Source organism: Penaeus monodon, chromosome 8 (genome assembly GCF_015228065.2).
Source record: "Penaeus monodon isolate SGIC_2016 chromosome 8, NSTDA_Pmon_1, whole genome shotgun sequence".
NCBI classification, from domain to species: domain Eukaryota; kingdom Metazoa; phylum Arthropoda; class Malacostraca; order Decapoda; family Penaeidae; genus Penaeus; species Penaeus monodon.
Window position 1 is genome coordinate 14,782,853 of NC_051393.1, and position 15,000 is coordinate 14,797,852.

The following is a 15,000-nucleotide window of genomic DNA, read 5'->3' on the forward strand; positions in this document are numbered from 1 at the left end:
TCTTCCGATGGTGATGACTGGCAAACACCTCACGTCACCATACGATTGGCATCTTTCATAGTTGCGCGGACAGTCGATGTTTATTCTTTTTTATCCGAAAATTGTTTTTATTAGTTGTGTTAGGAGTTATTGTTAGATTGTTTGTTTCGTATTTCGGGTGGTAAAACTTAACAACCGGCAACTCAGACAGGAAGAGAAAAGCGGGTGCCTCAACTAACGTTGTAACTTGAACTTCATCATAACCCACTTTTAGCCCCGATGGGATTGTCTTGTAGGTTTCACTCGTTTAAGCAGAATCACAAAGACCTTACTTTGCCTTTTTTCACTCTGTTGATGATTAATAGATTAACTTGTGGATGCGTTTAAGGCCATTTGATAAGGGGAAGGAGGTTAGATGTTTTGTGCCTTTTAAGGGGCTCGGGGAAAATACCACTAACGAAAGATTTGCTTTGTTTTGCAACGTGTAAAGGAAGTTACGTTTCCTCTTTGTTAAAATAAATAAACGTGGCACGAAATACTGCTTCCGTGAACACAGACAGACCACTTAACGCGATCACATAAAATGTTATCAGCGTGTGATACGGGGATAAGATTTCAGTTTATGACGGGCGATATCAGCTTATCACGCGGGTTCTCATCACAGTGGGTCACACACCCCTCCCCTCTGCCCCCACCTGTCCACCTTCCCCTCTCTGCACCGTGCCCCCTCTCCACCCCATGTTCCCTCCCCACCCGACCTCTTACCCGCTCCCGCCCACCCCTTCCCCTCTCCATCCACCCTCTGCCCCCCTCTGCCCCCCTCCCCTCCCCTTCCCTCCGCCCCCGCGCCCGCCCAGACTCTCGAGGAACGTTCGCTCGCAGTAAGAGCCCGGACGCCCTCGGTGCTAGTGGGGCTCGTAAACACGCGTACCTTGCAATGTGTTTTGTTTAGTTTGCTTTGCTTTGACCGGTTCCCGAATGACGAACGGGATGCACACGGTCGATAAATAAGAAGGTGCTAGGGCGGCGGGAGTGTTAAGTGTTAGTGTTGACGGTGGCGAGTTGAGGGCAGTGAGCTTGTGCGCGCGTCTGTGTGTGTTGCTGTGCCTGCCGCGTGTTGGGTCGTGTTGGTGTTGAACATTTGGACGCGGAGGGAGAGCTGGTTATTGATGGTGCACGGCAGTTGGAATTTCAAATTACCGGATTTCGAATTTTTGCAGCGATGCGGTGCAGTAGATATTGTCTGTGATAAGATAACAGCCGGCTAATTGACTCAAGATAAGATGAGGGTGACATAAGCAAGTGGCAGTTGCAAGAGTGAGAGAGAAGAGGGACTGTGTAGAGAGAGAGAGATAGACACGTACATAGAAAGAGAGAGAGAGAGAGAGGGGCCTGGGGGACAAGTGCGTCAGTGTTTGTGTACAAAGGCCTGGACGGCGAGCGTGTACTTCATTCATAGAAGAGATCCGGGTGAGGTTGTACGCTGCAGAAGCCTAGCTTGTCCGTCGATGCCACCTCAAGGAATTTCCGGTCGGAACCCCATCACCACCGAAGTGGCCTCTGGGACTCCAATCTTAAGGAGGTATTCATTTCCGACCAGCGGCGATACAGCTTCGGGAGGAAACGACATTACAGCGAGATACAGCGAGTCCCCCCCCTCCCTTCCCTTCAGAGTGCAGGAGTCGAAGCGGCGCCGTTTATTCGACTAGTTGGTAACAGGAAAGCTTTGCCCTTGACTCTGAAAGGAAACTACTCCTCTGACATAATGCAGATACATTCGCTTTTTTAAAGTGATTCTCCGTGAAAGAAACGTTTTGTCAGATCGTAAGAAATGAGGATTGGTTGTGTTGAGGTTGTGATTCAAGTGTCAGAGTTGTTGTTGTGGCGAGAAGCTTCAACCTGAGAGAAAATAATTGGCATGCGAGATATTTTGGCGGCAGTCTCGGCCTGCTCCTTCTCCCTCTGTGTAATTGTTTCAAGAAGTTATCGAGCATCGGGCATGCGGGCAAGAGTTCGCGCATGATAAACCGATGCCCCGTTTTTTTTTTCTTTTTTTTTGACATCAAAATAAATACATTTGGCTGTCCTTGGGAGCGGTTGGCAGAGCACACGAACACTTAGGTGAGTTTTGTTTTTGAATTCGTGAAAGGTCAGTGTGTGTTGTGCTGGTGAGAGACAGACGGTTAAGCAGACGGATGGGCAGGCAGGCAGGCAGGCAGGCAGGCAGGCAGGCAGGCAGGCAGGCAGGCAGGCAGGCAGGCAGGCAGGCAGGCAGGCAGGCAGATGACCAGACTGACGAACAGACTGACAGAGACATAGACAGACAGACAGAGACATAGACAGACAGACAAAGACATAGACAGACAGACAAAGACATAGACAGACAAGAGAGAGGGGGTGAGGGGTCACAGGGAAACAGTCCACTAAACACATGGATCACATTTTTTTATCGTTTTATCTTGGTTTATCGATCAAACTTGATTACGATAATAACTTTCGATGATAAGATGCTTGGCCTACATTTTTTTTACTCCGTAGTCTTTTCTCTTCTTCTTTAGGGAATTATGACAAGGTTAATGAGGCAGATAATTAAGGAATTGTGAAGGAAAAAACTGATTTTCCTCACCGTAAGGAAAACGTATCAGTGTTCGCGTGAGGTGAAAAGGGGTTAAGTGTGGGAGGGGGGGGGAGGGGTTAGTGTTACCTGTTGTGTCTTTTTTTCTTTTTTTATTCTTTGCAACCTCCATTTTGGAAGATTGTTATTGTTGATTATGTCATGTCAGTATTTTATATTGTTGTGTGTGCTTTTGATTTTCATTCACGTTGTTTTTTGTTGATATAATATTTTTTTTACATTTGATATTTCATTTTTATTTTCTTGATGCCATTGTTGTTGTTGTTGTTATTATTATTTTTGTTATTATTGTTATTGTTGTTGTTGTTATTATTTTGTTATTGTCATTATTATCATCATTATTCATTGTTAGTATTAATATTTGCATATTTTACTTTTATTGTTGTTAAGGGTTGTTATTGTTGATGTAATTTTTTTTTGTGTTGATCTTTCCCATAATCTAAAAAGCACGATTTCTTTTGGAAATGTTTATGATATATATATATATATATATATATATATATATATATATATATATATATATATATATATATGTTTATATATGTATTATATATTATATTATATTATAATTATATATATATATTATATATATATATATATATATATATATATATGTATATTATTATATGTATATATATATTATATATATGTATATATATTATATTATTATATATATATAATATTATATATATATATATATATATATATATATATATAAGGTAAATGAATGCAAATGGTAAATATTTGTTAGATGACGTAAAAATTGCGAAGGTTCAATGACACTGGATAATTTCCACCTAATTAATCAGGTCCTTTTTAATTAATATGGAATTTGCATTAAAACATGATTATAAATTAGATTTCAATGAACGAGTGTTTCGAATGATTTCACATAGGCTTACATGTGACAGACGTAGACCTACATGTGACAGGCATAGGCCTACATATGACAGATATAGGCCTACATGTGATAGACATAGGCTTTTATGTGATTGACATAGGCCTATATTGATAGACATAGACCTATATATGATAGACGTAGACCTACATATGATAGACGTAGACCTACATATGATAGACATAGGTCTACATATGGTAGACATAGGCCTACATATGGTAGACACAGGCCTACATGTGGCATAGGGCAGCATGTGACATAATTCAATTTGATTCGCAAATAATTTGATATGCACGTTTTGATTTTCTGTCCCCCCTTTTTTGCAATATTTATTATTTTTTCCCTTTTGTAAACGAAGTTCGGTCATTGACCCCCCCCCCCCCATCAAAAAAAAAATATATATATATACATAAAAAATACAGGATAAAAGGAATAAAATGATAACATAAGAAATGAACTGTTCTTGACCTTATGTTGTCCGGACACCTTGAAGGAGGGGTGGAGACCGGGGGAAGGGGGTGAGGGGGGGAAGGTTGGGAGGTGAGGGGGTGTAGAGAAGGGAGGAGGAGGGGAATGTTGGAGGTGAGGGGGAGGGGTAGGGGTCGTTCTGTGAGGGAGGAAGATGGCGATCGAGGTGGGGGTTGAGGGTGAGGGGAGGGAGGAGGGAGAGTGAGGGTATGAGGGTGAGGGTCAAGGTGAGACTGGAGGGAGAAAGGACATTGAGGGTGTAAGGGTGTGAGGGTATGAGGTACGGTGAAGAGATTGGGGACAGGAGCAGGAGTAGGGCGTAGGGCGAGTGGGGTTGTGTTGAAACTGGACACTCGTTGTGGTATCTCGTTTATTATTATTAGGGCGCCTGACGATCGGTGAACACGCCTCCCTGTGTTGGTGTGCCGTCGCGTGAGAACGTTACGGTACAAACAAGTTGATTTCTGTGCGCGATCATTGAACTGGTGGCTTTGAATTCTCCTTTTTTTACATTCTTATTCCTGATGGAAGGTGCATATTTGTTCGTTGTTGATGAAAATAAAGACTTTCAGATTATAAGAATAGAGAAAATAGATATATGGTAATCATAACGAATTCAAGAGTCAGTGTTAAACTAGACATAATGAAATTGATGAAAAGACTTTCATGATAGCAAATGGAGAAAATAGTTACGTTAGATAATCATTACGGATGTAAGATTCAGACATAACAGACGTAATAACGAATAAGACCCATGGTATAAGAATGGAGAGTTTAGATACATAGGATCATGACGGATCCAAGAGCCAGTGCCGAACTAGACATAACAGAATTATCTTTTCGACGTGAAGAGAATCACTTCCATAACCTAACTGGAGCTATGACATGGACAAACGTCAGTATATATTCTTCTTTACATAATTTAGTTGCTGTTGTGAGGTCGTTGTATTAACTTTTACTTAAGAAGAAGGAGGAGGAGGAGGAGGAGGAGTAGTGGCGAAACTTTTTTTCTCCAAATAAAACTTGAGGTTGTCCCATCGTCGGCTCATTCTACATATAAGGAAGCATGCTTGCAGTCCTATGCTTGCGTTAAGCAAACCTGTTAGCGGAGGGGGAGGGGGTGAGTTTTTTAATGGCTGATATTTCTGGCTCGTTATACGTTAAAAACATGAAGGTTTATGACGCTTACAAATGCGCATATTCCTTTTTGGTGATACATGTCCATCCTACAGTTTACACAGCACATCACGTTTTCTTCCGTGGTTTTGCTCTCTTTCTCTTTCCCTGTTTTTATTTTCTTCTTTCTTTTCTCTCTCTTTTTCTCTTTCTGTCTCTTTCTCTCTCTTTTTCTCTTTCTGTCTCTTTCTGTCTGTCTGTCTCTCTCTCTCTCTCTCTCTCTCTCTCTCTCTCTCCTCTCTTCTCTTCTCTCCTCTTCTCTTCTCTCCCTCTCCTCTCCTCTCCTCCTCTCTCCTCTCTCCTCTCTCTCTCTCTCCTCTCCTCTCTCTCTCTCTCTCTCTCTCTCTCTCTCTCTCCTCTCTCTCTCTCCCTCTCTCTCCCTCCCCTCCCTCCCCTCCCTCCCTCCCTCCCTCCCTCCCTCCCTCCCTCTCCCCTCCTTTCCCCACCCTCTCCCTCTCTCTCTCTCTCACGTGCGTAACATTATGTGTATATTATAAATCCAGTCACGTACAAGCACTGAATTTACAAAGAAGTAATTATAATGAAACAACCCTTTACATTAACCCTGAACCATTCCTTGCAGCCTCGATTACATGTCTTTTCAACCTCAGAGATAGATAATCAAAATAATCCACATCCAAAATAAGCCTCACGAAATTCCATACACCAAGAAGATCTAATCTAAAATCTGTAAATCTAAAAAATAAAAAATCCAGATTCAAAAATCCAAAAATTTCAAAATTTCAAAATCCCAAAATCCAAAATGTCAAAAATAAAAAATTCTCAAAATCCCAAACTCTTTCCAGCCTAGAGGAGAAGTGGAGCAGCGGAAGCAGCGCGCGCCGGAGTGAGCGCCCCTCGGTCTCGTCTTTGGCGTCGACGGCCTCGCCCTCAGCCGACGAGAGCGACTCCGGCTTTCACGGCTACAGGTCGAGGAGGTACCGGTCCCCAGACGGCCGGTCTCTGGACGAGGTTGGTGGAGAGTTCGGACTTTTGTGTTTGGATTGATCTTGTGTGTTTAAAAGTCGTCCTTCGTGATCGTGTCTTTGCTGCTCATTTTTTTATGTTTTTCAGTTTGTTGTTGTGTATCACCAGTGTTGTCTGATGTGAAAATGATAGGACCTTTCAGGAATTTGTTTAAACAGCATCGCGTTGTTCTCAGTGATTTGCTTTGTTGCAGGCAAGCGAATCGTCTCGCCTCCAGGGCGACCGCCTCAACACCTCGTGCGACTCGTCCCTGATCCTGCGGCCCGGCGAGCGCCAGCCCCTCTACGCCAACGCCCCACCCAAGCCCAAGCGACTAAACTCCTCCAGGGACTACAGCACCTCCCCGGAGCGGTCGCCCGAGCGGGACGAGAGAGACCCGCGCATCTACACGGACCATGGTGGCGGCAACGGCGCCGCGGACTCGCGCTCGCCCGACGCCCGAGGACTGCACTTCCACCCTCCCTCCGCCGAGCGAAGGACTCCCGACGCGTACGGAGTGACGTCGGGCGGCGCACGCGGGGACTACGAGGACGTGTATGGCGACAGCAATGGCTCCAGCTCCCTAGCGCAGAGTCCCATCCGGAAGCCCGAGCAGCGAGACTCGTTCGCCTCGTCCAGGAGCGGCGGGACGAGACTCTCCGAGGAGCTGCAGCTGGCCGACCCCATGAGGCCCACCTTCCGCGGCCAGGAGGACACGCTCCCCCGGGTCTCGCACCCGGACCCGCACCACCGCCACCGACCGCAGGGGCCACCGCGCCCGCACAGCGCAGACTTCTTGGAGTACGACCGGCGGCACGGCAGCAACGACATGTGGTCCTACCGACGCGGCAGCGGCGGCGACCTCCCGAGACCCAACGAGATTCGGCCCAAGTCGTCCGTGGGTCAGAGCGACCTGGATCACTGGTCGGAGGAGAATTACGCTCAAAAGATGCGGCAGTCGTCGTTGTACCACACGCACATGCACAGCAGACCCACGTCGAGATTCTCGGCAGCGGGGAAAGGCGAGAGCCCTGTCAGTGACCACCACCATCTGCATAGCCCCCACGGTGTCCCTCAGCGTGTGCCACCAGCCGGGGCCGCCACGCCCGATCTATATACGCCACACAAACCCTCGGGCATGGCGCCGGGCACCACGAACAGTTTGCGACATGGCATGGTTGGGGACGGCAGGCCAGCCTCGAGACAGGACCTGACTCAGGATCCTCGACCCGATGTGAGGCCCGACCTGAGACAGGACCCGAGGCATGACCTCAGGCCAGACCCGAGACTCGAATCCAGACCAGTGCACATGCGAGCGGAACCGAGGCAAGATCCACGTCAAGGAATGGCACCCGAAGCGCACAGACAACACAATCACGAAGATCCTCACAACAGATCGGACACGTCACCCAACACGACGTTCAACAGTGTGCCTACCCCCCCAGGCAGCTATCAGAACAGTGCCTCTCCCAGTGGCAGCGCCAACAACAGCTTCATGAGATCGGCGTCTGCACGGCTGCCACGGCACAAGCTGCAGGATGATATGATGAACACCTCATTGCCTGATGATGGGTCGGATGGAGACACCAAAAAGATGCAACAGGTATTTAAAAAACAACATGGGATTTTATTGTATAGAAAAACGGGTATGAGAATTTACCACATGTGGCTTAGCCCATATTAGTTGGTTCATAAATGCTAACACAAACGTAAAACAAAGTCGAGAAGTACACATTGAACAAGCTAAGTTCTCTTTCTGAAAATCAGGGAAATTCAGTAGGGCAGAGGAAAATACTATTGATTCTTTTAATTTCGTTCTCAATCCAGTTTTGCATTACTTATTCCTTTTTATCTTAGAATAATGCCTTTTATTGCTTAAGCAAAGGTAATAGATGTAGCTTTCCTCTAGCTTGGAAGTAATTTGCTCAGATAGATAGGTTTAATGGTACAGATCTCGGTTGAATGGAGTTATTCAAGATTGTTGTTATTCTTTGTCACTTTCGTACCTTTAGATACTCTTTTCGTTTTTATGTGTCAGTTTCTGTATTAGATTATATGTAATAGAAAATAAAGAGGAAAGGGAATTTACATATATTTGAAAAAATAGAACAATTAAACTCTATATTATATATTAACCCATACTCTTAATGCCCTTGTTCTTTCACAGAGAGAGGAATCAATGAAAAGGCTGCTGGAGTGGAAACAGAGAATGTTGCAGTCACCCTTAACACGGAAGACCTCCCCTCGCCAAGATGCAACTGCAACGCCACAGCCTCGAACAAATAGCGAAGCTTATAGGCAGCAAGTGAGTAACTGTGGTTCCGAAGTACGAAATATGTATGAATATGCATGAGACAGTATAAGTACAAGTGAGTAATAAGATAAATAAATAAAAGTAATGAAATGAGTATAATCCAATGTAAGTATAATCGTGTAATAAGGACAGTCACTGCATCCAATCTGAAACTTTGCACAGTGTCTGAGGAGGCTAGAAGGCTTATTTTTAGTACTCTGATTATTCATTATTTAGTTCATATTACTGATATCTGCGTGGATGAATTTATCTCTGGTATGAAATGTGTGCAACAATAGTATTTTTCCTCTCTTACTATGTGAATTTTTTGAGAGTGGCTAATCTGAGCTTTGTATTTTTGTTGCTTTATTGTTATTGTTATTGTTGTTATTATTATTATTATTATTATTATTATTATTATTATTATAATAATAATAATAATAATAATAATAATAATAATAATAATAATAATAATAATTATTATTATTATTATTATTATTATTATTATTATTATTATTATTATTATTATTATTATTATTACTACTACTACTATTATTACTATTATTATTATTATTATTATTAATGATAATAATAATGATGATAATGATAATAATAATAATAATAATAATAATATTATTATTATTATTATTATTATTATTATTATTATTATTATTATTATTATTATCATCGTCATTATGATGATGATGATAACCTGCAGTTATTTTTAAAATATAATTGTAATACAAAACGTCAAATTCCGTGTAATAACAATATGACTATCTCCGCAGGTCCTAAACGAGCTTGCAACTCAGGAAGCCAGATCAAAAAGTGTCCAAAGTCACGGACATGGCCAGAGCCAGTCTCCTGGGAGGACCCTGGGACAAGTGCCGCTTTCGGGGCCTGTGCCAGGAAAGCCCCACGGCTTCTCCCCCAATGGATCAGCTGCACTGCACCACGGGTCAGGTAGTCAACCAGGTCAGGTACCTAGTGACTGTTCTGTGCCTCAGGAGTACGTGAGCGCCAGTCCAATGAGTCAGGGCCCTGTGAATCAGAGTCCCATGTGTGTACCTGGTCGAGGACCTGGGGAGAGGCCGGCCCCTCAGGGGAGCTCCTCCCACCAGAGCTCCGATAGTGGGAGCAGTAGGAGGAGGGAAGGCCGTAGGGAGAACTCCAGGACCAGGCATGTCAGTGGAGGAGACTCGAGAAGGTCGGCTTCTGCCTCGAGATATAACAGCTACTCATCGGATGAAGAAGGTAAGTTTTGCTCCATGTTCTTCATTTATAAAGATGAAAGGGATAACCAAGTATTTTTGATGCGTAAAACAAACCAGTGGTGATATTGCTTGCCCCTTTTGATGATGCGAACATTATTTCATGGTGTGATACTGTAATACAGTGAATGAGTATGAATGTGAGATATAATGATGTATCTTTTGGAAATCTAAATTTTCAACTATCGCTTTACTAACACAATTTAGTAGGATACTACCCAATTTGAATACATTTGAATGGTTGCTTAAGGGCACTTGGTGGTATTTGGTACTGTATCTGTAATGTAGCCTATCTCTGTTTGAAATGGAAAGGTGTATCTGGCAGATCACACCTTCCTTGTTGATTCTCATCCTTTACTGACATTCTGATACTGTAGCCCTAACAGCGCGATGCTCTCATCTGTAAACGGTGATTAACCCAGAGCGAGATAAAGTGAGTTACTTTGGTGTCCCGCTTTGGCGCTTATGACCCGGAAAAATGTGCATGTTACTGGTGATGTGGTCTTATGTGTAGAAGTAAAGAGACAGTGTTTACAGAGATATGATGATATGGTATTTGTAAATACTTATTTTCTATAAACTAACAGTTGAAGTAATAGAATGATTTCATGGTCCATAAGCTGTAAACTTTGTGGTTATTATGGATTTATCAAAACAAAAAAAAATTGTAGTTACTCTGTTAGGAATCGAAACTGGCATGTTTAAACCTTGCTTGGTATTTTCTTGGGTTGGAATCTTCACCTGAGATAAGTTTTTGTTTGGCCATAGCATGGCTGAAAGCGATTCTTTTGTGTGCGCTTATTCAAAAAGGCTGTCTCTGGCCGACTAACTTTCTGCCTGCTGGAAGTTGTGGTCAGCATTTTGACATTTTTTGAACCTGCATGCAAGAACTGTCTTAGCAGTGACTTTAGTTACTCTTCCCTATTGGTATGGAGTGGAAAATAACATGACTCCTAGTGGCTTGAAGATCTACTAACAAAGAAGACTAACTCTCATGCCAGTTTTGCTTGGCTGATCAAGATATGGCCCTACAGATCTGCTGGAGGAGCGTGAGACTCGCAAAAGGACTCGACGCAACTCAAGGAGAAGCAGTGCCGAGTTGAGTCGCGACGGACGAAGGGCAGGCACCACGCCGGAAGGCAGATATCCAGCCTGGCCGGAAAAACGCAGTCCCGAGGAAATGTTGGACGTTTCCAGGGATTTCCGGGATGAAAATAGGAATGAGCTTATGAGTGACAGTTTTGTGCAGCAGCCAGTGCATGCGACTCCTACTTCGTCGCCTGATTATGTGAATATAAATGTTGTGAGTGAATCGTGTGATCCTAAATATTCAAATAAATTCAGAGGCAAAAATAATGCCACAGATGTAGAAAATGTTTGCAGTGAGAGAACAGTGAGCCAACGTGCTGAACCTGTGTTCATTGAACAGCATGAAGGCTATGATGAAGTGAGAAGGTTTGAGCCACAGCATCTAGAAAATGAACAAAACCCAAATGTGTCTAGAAATTTTGAACAAAGTTATGTTTACAGTGACCGCTTTTATGCAACAAGAGATCCCTATTATGTATCAGATGTTCAAATGCCAGCAATAAACGATCATAAATTTGACGATGACAAGAATACCAGTGCCCCTATAAATAACATTTCACAACGAGATTTGAACACTTCATATGAATCTAAGACTTCGTCACAAAGTAAGTACCATCAGGTGAACAATATATCCTTTGAAAATGAGCAAAGAAGGTCCTCTGTGGACATGAACAAGAATTCACACCACAGTCTGCATGGAAGGGATGGCAAAGACTTCCAGAGCTACGATAGTACAACAGGTTATCCCTCCTATGACTCCCACATTGCTCACAAAGGCGATAGTCTGAACTCGCACATTTCTCAAAGAGGGACTGGCTTTCAAGATGATACCACTTCCACTGGCAAATATTCAGACAGTGGTTATGATACTTTGCGTGCAGAAATGCCCCTCCGACGTGAAGAGAACAGAAATCCTCATGGTGGGTCTCTATGGAAAGCAGATAGTTTAGAGAGTAGCCCTGAGTGTTCGAGTGTTGTAAGAAGAAGGGGGTATGATCGCGCTGGTAGAAGGCCGGAAACGTGGAGCCCTGAAAAGTTTGACAGGTCTTGGGTGGGAAGGCCAATGGGACCAGATCTGAAATCGAAAGTGGATGAATCCAAGGTCGTGAAGGAATATAGTTATGAGTACATTACTCCTGATAAGAACTGTGAATCGTCACCCCAGGAGAATTTTAGAAATATGTCCAATTCACTGAAAAAGTCAACCCCAGTTTTACCATGTTTAGAAAGTCCAAAAATGGTACAAGAAACTCATCAACAGACTCAGAGTCAGATGAATTTGGTGCAAGATAGGATAAAGAAATTTACAAGCAACATTGATGCCAAAGAAAATCATATCAATCATAGCGAAGAATCACGCATTAAGCCCTTAAAACATAGTGAATCAAAGACACAAATAGATAATCAAATGAACAACTCAGGCTTCAATGAGCAGCCTTCAAGAAACCTAAGAGAACCCCTGAAGGAACCCTTGAAACCTGTGTCCCAAGTCAGAAGTTCAGAAGCTCTTGTATCGCCCCTGAAGGCCGAGTTCGCCACCTCGGAATCCACTATGGTGACAGCTCAAGAGGCGCAAGTCAAGAACATATCTGATTATAAGAGGAGAGATGAGGTTATTGGTGCTGCAACCATGGAAGAAGGTGTGGCAAATCTCAGGTATGTCTCGAGTCCAGAGCCTTCAAGTTTAGAGTACAGAGAACTGAGAAGCCCTCAGGATATTATGGATTCAAGGCTTAGCAGAACCAACATCAGGAAGTTTTTGTTTGATGATGATTCTAAGCCTGAGACTAACAAACAGCATCATAAACCACTGAATCCTGTTAAACCTCCTTTGATGAAGAAACCAGCACAGCCTAGATCTGTGAAGGCTCTCCTGAAGAATTTCGAAGAGAGGAGCATAGAACACATGGAGAGGGTCAGTATGAGTCAAGATGTATCAAGGAAGAAGTTCCACAGTGACTCAGAAATGCTGTCCAACGAGAGTTCAAGCGATGAGGGCCCTTGTGATGACCAGTACAATGCATTGCCAGAGAAGACACCAGTGTCACCCACCACATCTGTTCTTGCGGACCTGAGGAAGTCGGCAGATGACAAGAAGGAGGAGGTTGCTCCTATTGTTCCTCCTCCAAGGCCACCAAAGAAACCAACATTAGGAGGAGATATGGATGTAGTTATGGCCCCAGCCTATCTGAGACTAAGTTTAGCAGAATCTATTCAAGAATCCTTGAAGGTGCAGGAGGATAGTGACAGTGGAGGGGAAGAGGCAAGTTGGATGGACACCACATTGAACAGTGAGCAAAGTAGATTGCTTTATCCTCCCTCTGAGCATGACACGTCTATTGTAATAGACCTGGACAAGCCACCAGAGGAAGATGCTCCACCACCTCCTGTTTGCCCAACAAGTGGAATTCAGAGCCCTCTACCTCGACCAAATCCTTATATAGAGGAGAACTACTTACCAATGAGCCCACCTAAAAAGCCAAGCCATGGATCAGGTATTCTTGCTCCAGCAAGTTCTTGCAGTAGTCTGAGTAGTAAGCATTTGCCTACTCCAGAGCCTGTATACCCTGATGCCTTTGCAAAAACGGAATATGAGGAACACACTTACATCGAGATGAGTGGAGACACAGCATCCAATAACACCACAAGTAATGCAACTCTTCCTCCTCGACTTGATCTCAGTAAATTGACTGGTGAGCAAATATTTACTCCTGAGAGTCCTAGGTATTACGAAATTGGGGATAAAGATGAGCCCCAGCATTATGAGTACATATACAAGGGACAGTCTCACTATGAAGCAATCTACATGGAAGTTCCAAATTCTGAAAAGGACGAGAATCCAGTAGACGAAAAACCCCAGATTCCAGAGAAACCAGATGAACTAAAATTACAGCCTAATTCTGAGAGGAAATATCCATCAGACACAGCTCTTAACTCCTCCCTGAGTAAGATTGACACAAAGCCTCAGTCTAATGTCTCTTCTGATGCAGATGATGAAGCCTCCAAGGACCTTGATAGTCTGGAACCCCCTCGCAACCCTCGTTTCAGCCTGTCAGATACTTTCCGCCCAGCTTCATACTATTTAAGTGGAGCTGAACCGTCAAGTGATCCTGATGCTCAAGATTCTTCAGATTCTGATCTTGTTCCTCCTCCACCCATACCTCTTAGTCCACCACCAATGGACGAACTGGAAACTGGAGGACCAAAAGCCAAGAATTTTGATTTTGAGAATCTAGAAACCCCTGATCCCCCTCCACATCTCCGAAATGCCCTGACGTCTTCAAGATCACTCAGGGTCAGTCAGAGCAGCCTAAGAGAAGATCTAAATACTTCGAGATCATCTATTGGCAAGGAAAAAAGAATGTTTGAAAAGTCAGAATCTTCCTCCAGTCTTCACTCCGATAAACTGAAGAGAAGGCCAGTATTTGAAGAGACTCTAGAAAGTCTTCATGATGATGATAGTTTCATTCTAAGGTCAGAGGATAGGTATCCTGCATCAGCTGCATATCCAGAAGATTGTACAATGTCTGGAGCAGAAAAGAATATTCAGAGAGACAGACGGAAACCTTTCCCACAGTGTGCCGAAGATATTTTACTTCCTGGAGAGAAGCATGAACCGTCTGCCAGGCCAAAGTCAGCTTTGGATCACAACATGTCTTTCCAGAGCAACTTGGACACCTCATTTTCATCCGGAAAGATTGAAAATCCTTATGTGAATGAAGGTTTCCAGCATAATGCTCGCCCCAATTTGAACAACCTTCAGGGTCCTGCAGTAGGCAGAGAGTATTGTAATATACCTCCTAACTCAAAGGCCTGCAGTCAGCTAGAAAGAGAAAGGTCAAACTCAACTGGATCACGACCAAAGTCTCCTGACCCATATGCTGACAGAAAGGAGCTCTCTACTTATCAGAATGTCCCTGCACCAAGGACATCATTGCTGAAAAAGAACCCAAGTCAGCTGATCTCATCAAATGCAGAACCGACGGGGTCTCCCATGATCGATGCACTTCGTGGGGTTCATAGTCCTGTTGCACAACTGAGTGTCAGTCACCAACGCACATCATCAGAGGCTTCTTCTCGAGGATTAGTGAGCCCTACAGCTAGTGTCCTTTCTCTGGGTGGTGGCAATGTGGCTCCTATACACTTGAGAGCTGCTTCCAATGTGTCAGTAGGAAGTGAATCAAGTCCTCGCTCTGCACCCTATTATTACTCTGATGTGATTCGA

The 15,000-nt window shown here is 43.8% G+C and overlaps 1 protein-coding gene across 15 annotated transcripts in view; it reads left to right on the forward strand.

Moving 5' to 3' along the window:
- The window catches only part of LOC119576180, a 296,990-nt gene that overhangs the window by 157,910 nt on the left and 124,080 nt on the right, over positions 1-15,000 (forward strand). For all 15 annotated transcript variants that reach the window (XM_037923763.1, XM_037923754.1, XM_037923767.1 and 12 more), the window contains 5 exons: positions 5,963-6,128; positions 6,337-7,725; positions 8,290-8,427; positions 9,204-9,669; positions 10,721-15,000. The exon at positions 10,721-15,000 is cut by the window's right edge and continues 1,648 nt beyond it. In XM_037923763.1, the coding sequence (XP_037779691.1) occupies positions 5,963-6,128; positions 6,337-7,725; positions 8,290-8,427; positions 9,204-9,669; positions 10,721-15,000 (6,439 nt within the window). The remainder of the gene's footprint in view (positions 1-5,962; positions 6,129-6,336; positions 7,726-8,289; positions 8,428-9,203; positions 9,670-10,720) is intronic.